Below are 4,901 nucleotides of genomic sequence, written 5' to 3'. Positions count from 1 at the left end.
TATTCCAATAAAATACAAATAAATCAAATAATTCAATTTTATATATTTGAAACTCAAGATGAATCTAACTTATTTAAAGTAATGAAATAAATATAAAGGAAAAACATTTTAATATTTTACCACGTGCATTGCACGTGCATATAAACTAGTATTAAAAAAGAGAGAGAAAATATTGGTACGTGCAAATTATGCACGTACAAGTAATATTAAACTTCTATCTAAACAATTCTTGGTCTTATGCATGTTAATTATCTTAAGGATGCTTCTTCCATCTTGTTCCTACTTTTGTAAGTAGCATAATATATGAAAAACAGTCACATCATATTGATTATCCGTTTCATTGAAGAACTTGATAGTGCTCAATTTCTCTTAATAGAAATTTGGGCTTAAAATTCATGTAATAGTTTATTGATGATCATTTATAATGTGCCACTACCTGGCTTATATTGTACATGTTGCATTTTGATTTCTTTAAATTATATGATTTTTAAAAAGGTCATGTATGTAATTTTAAATATAAGGAGAAGGAGAAGTTGAAGTAATGGAACATTTTGGAAAGAGAGGAATGAAATTTAAATTTAAAATAGAGGAGGAGGAATTGAAATATAAAAGTAATGCAACCTTCTAGAGAAAAGGGAGGGAGGAAGAGATGAAACCTACAAAAATAAGATATTAACAAATGACCAAATTACCCTCATCCTTTACTAAAATGACCCTCTATCCTTCGACAGACTGAAGCAATAATTAGTCATTTCTCCGCTTTTGCCTACCCTCGCAATGTTTTTTTTATAGGGTAGTATAGATATAGATATACGTAGATTATACCATTTTATAAACTAGATTCTGACGGAAACATTCCTCAGAAATGAATTTCAATAGATTTTTTTGGAGATCTAGCATATTGCAGGACTAAATCATATCTAGATGCAACCAACGTCTAGCTTTTGTTAACAAACATAAATGCCATCATAAGAGAGAAGCAAAAGGTAGATCCAGGCCTAAAGAAGATTAGGGAAGGCTAGGGATAGATGTTGATTGATCCTGATTTCAAGTCCTTATCATGCTTATTAAGGATTCTTAAAGTGGCACAGGAAATTTGTGTAGATTGGTGATTAGAAGCCTACCACGAGGAGATTATGTTAATGTGCGTACGTTGCCTTCTGGACTTCCCCTACTGATACTGGCCTACCATTACACTGCATTCATGTTTCATTAAATGCCAACACAGTTGATGAGCTGTTTTCCTTAAAAAACACCGAAATCTCTATTATTTACCCTCATAAATTTCCGCTCCTTCTTCTATATATGTATTCTTGATGCTGGGCTGTGTTAGAGGGAGTAAAGAGTTGGGTGAGAGAGAGACAGACAGAGAGAAAATTAAGGAACGCTGCTGAGATATTGAGCTCAGTTTCATTTTGGCCCCATGGCTCTGTGGAAGCTAATCCTCAGCATTCTAATGACCCTCAGCATACCGGGATCAGCTCAAGGTATTCTTCTCTTTTCCATTTACGTTAAACAAGTCTGGGCATCGTTTTGTAAAAATTTGTGTATGGGCTCAAACTATGAAGGTATGGGTAACCAGTCCCCTTTATTCTGACTTCATGTACATCCTTTAGTTACTTGTGCAAGATCCCTACATTCTTGTGAAAGTGGGTTTCTTTGCCACGCTCCAAATTTCATTTCTTACCCTTACGTGACCCTTTGCCTGCAAAATCGAAGCTCCACCCATTAAACTTTGAGAATTTCTTTCTTTAAACAGCCCATAAGCTGGCTTCTTGAGAAATCTAAGCTTATAATTACCCATTCAACGAACTAATTTCGCGGGATTTGACACCAAACTTGTGTAAAATATTTTTGCAGGGAGCAAGTTTACCAAGTTCAGGGAACCATATTTAAGGAAGGCCAGCAGCTTCTCATCAGAACTACCTCAAGTTCGCTATGACTACATTATAGTAGGAGGGGGCACAGCCGGGTGTCCTTTAGCTGCTACTCTTTCTCAAAATTACAGTGTGCTGCTGCTAGAAAGGGGAGGATCACCTTATGGCAATCTCAACATTTCTCGTATGCAAAATTTCCATATCTCCTTGGCTGACACCTCCCCTAGTTCCCCTTCACAGCCATTTATCTCCACCGACGGCGTCATCAATGCCCGTGCCCGTGTTTTGGGTGGCGGGTCATGTATTAATGCTGGTTTCTACACCAGAGCAAGCACTAGGTATGTTCTCCTTAGTTTCTTAAGTACTAACAAATGATAAGTTGGAATATGTGACCAAGGATGGGTAAATTTCGCAAGCCCCCGATAAGTTTGGCCTATTTCGAGATGACCTTAAAAGTTGGGGGGTTATTTTAGAAAACAGATTCAGAAAAATGCTGAAGTTTTGGGGGGGTGAAGTGACATTTCCAGACTTTTTGGGGGGCTATCTCAAAATGGGCCAAGCTTCTTGGAGGTTTTGTGAAATTCACTCTACATTTTTCAGTATAGACACATTCTTTTATTGAAGTACATCTTTGTTTGTTATTTTGCTTGCGTTATATTGGGGAGTAGGGGGGTGTTCTGTCTTTCACATTTTGCTACGTCTTTATTTCAAGTAAGTTTAAATGCTTGCTAGAGCGGGTGGGTGGGCGGACATAAATATTACAAGAGCATTCATCTAAATCGGCGGTGATTAGTTTATACCCATGTGAAGTTTCTCTCTTGACAATGAAGATATTTTCAACTTAGGTTTCAAGCAACCATTCCTTGACAACCAAAAACACCAACAATTACTTGAATCTTTAATTAACAGTTTTATTGCGTATAGGCGTGACAAATTTCTGAAGGAAGTGCACATCTATGTGCAGTAATATATCTTTCTTCTTTAGCTTGGAGTTCTTTGGTAGAGGAGAAGTGATCTTTGATTGGATTAAGCTATTCCAGAGAAGGGAAATGTAAGCATAGGAATACGGACTTGTACAAACTGTTGTGCGCGGCGGAAGCTTATCGGAGCGACACGAACAATAACTCGAGATAAACCACAACCAATAAGCAAATCATAATCACGAACAATAACTCGAGATAAACCACAACCAATAAGCAAATCATAATCATAGCAAGAACAAACGACTTGCGTGCTTCGGCAAGTTGCGTCCACGGAGCAAGGAGGGGGAGTTCTTACTATTAGAAATCAAGAGAATACAAATAGAGTTACAAATCTCACCGATCAAACCCTAAAACAAAGCTCTACACCTCTCACAATTTCCCCACAATTGGATGCAACAATCCTTTCTCAAAGACTGCTCAAAATCGTCCTTCCTTAACCCTAACTAATTACAATTAGAGTTATATATCAGCTCCAAAACGAACCGGGTCAAAAACCAAAAGGCCCAACCCAAACAGCCTGCGGTCGACCGCGCAGGTATCGCGGTCGACCGCGGTGGTCGACCGAACCAAAAACCCGAGAGCAGAATTGATTACAGTCATGACGCGGTCGACCGCGACGGTCGACCGAATCTCATCCCGAGACCAAAAATCACCTACAGGGTCCTCGCGGTCGACCGCCACGGTCGAACGCCTTCAGCTCCGAGTCCTAGTGGCCTTTGTGCACGTTCGCGGTCGACCGCCGCTGACTCGCGGTCGACCACCAGTCTGCCTGGCTGATTCTTCTGTTGTTTTCCTGCACTCTCTCGTCATTTCTTCAATTCTCCACCTCGGCGAATGTTTCTATCAAAACTAAGCCGACACCAAATCATCCAATAGTCCCTCAATAAGTTCGGGAACCAAACTAGAGCTGAAACGTAATCTCCCCCCATCTGAATCAACAGATCAAACCGTCTGTATCTGAAAGACTGCCTACGTATCATCTTACCCAAGGAATCAAGCCGAACGTAGTTCACCCAAATGGCCTCCAAAGGCCTTAATACTGAAGAATGTTCAAAAGCTTCAAACAATGACCAAATTTTACTCCTGAAACAACTTTGGTCAACATATCTGCAGGGTTGTCGTTCGTCTGGACCTTCTCCAATATGACGTCTTCATCATCCAAAACGTCACGAACAAAGTAGAATCTGACATCGATGTGTTTCGTGCGCGTATGATAAACCTGGTTCTTCGTCAAATAGATAGCCGACATGCTATCACAATATACCCGAATGGTCTCTTGTGCAATCCCCAAGTCATCTAATAGTCCACGCAACCACAAAGCCTCCTTCACAGCTTCAGTCACCGTCATATACTTCGCCTCTGTAGTAGAGAGAGCCACTGTGGACTGAAGTGTATATCACCAACATACAGGTGCACCTGTCAATGTAAAAGCATAACCTGAAGTAGACCGGTACTTGTCAAGATCTCCAGCATAATCTGAATCCATGTAGGCGTCTAAAAATGCCTATAGGTATTCACACACAGCTCAAGACTGAGAGAAGACGACGAACGTCATTATCCGAGTCTAAGAGGATTATCCGACGCCGACAAGCGCCTGAAGCGAAACGGCGAATCAAGTAGCCTGCGCGCTCAACAGTCAGCTCGCGCGCACCAATCAGCTCGCGTGCGTCAATCAACACGCGCGGGTCAATCAGTTCGTGCGCGTCGGTCAACACGCGTGCATCAATCAACACGCGCGTATAAAGCACGTTCGACAATCAATCCCACAACGAAGTGTGCAAGTTAACAAAACGGGCAAACACGCAAAACGGTGGAAAATATAAGTCCCAAAAAGTCAGAAAACACCAGTTCAGCAAAAAAGCCAAAGATCCCAGCGCGCTCGCGCGGGTCGGACCGCGCCGACCTGCGCTCGCGCGGGTCGGCCAAAACGGGCAAACACGCAAAACGGTGGAAAATACAAGTCCCGGAAAGACCAGAAAACACCAGAGCTCAGCAAAGATTCGAAACACCGCGTCCGCGCGGGTCGGACCGCGTCGACCCG

General features: G+C 41.6%; 1 protein-coding gene across 3 annotated transcripts in view; it reads left to right on the top strand.

Annotated features, from left to right (window-relative positions):
* Window positions 1,312–4,901, top strand: part of LOC109819749 (protein HOTHEAD-like) — a 19,462-nt gene continuing 15,872 nt past the window's right edge. For 2 of the 3 annotated variants that reach the window (XM_020385616.1, XM_020385617.1), the window contains exons 1-2: window positions 1,313–1,487; window positions 1,861–2,215. In XM_020385616.1, the coding sequence (XP_020241205.1) occupies window positions 1,424–1,487; window positions 1,861–2,215 (419 nt within the window). In that variant the 5' untranslated portion in view covers window positions 1,313–1,423. Of the gene's footprint in view, window positions 1,488–1,860; window positions 2,216–4,901 lie in introns of all 3 variants that reach the window. The other variant, XM_020385618.1, reaches the window with a different exon arrangement.

The sequence above is a fragment of the Asparagus officinalis genome, chromosome 8, assembly GCF_001876935.1.
Source record: "Asparagus officinalis chromosome 8, Aspof.V1, whole genome shotgun sequence".
Lineage (NCBI taxonomy): Eukaryota > Viridiplantae > Streptophyta > Magnoliopsida > Asparagales > Asparagaceae > Asparagus > Asparagus officinalis.
Note: the sequence above shows the minus strand (reverse complement) of the source record. Positions and strands in the feature narration are given on the sequence as shown.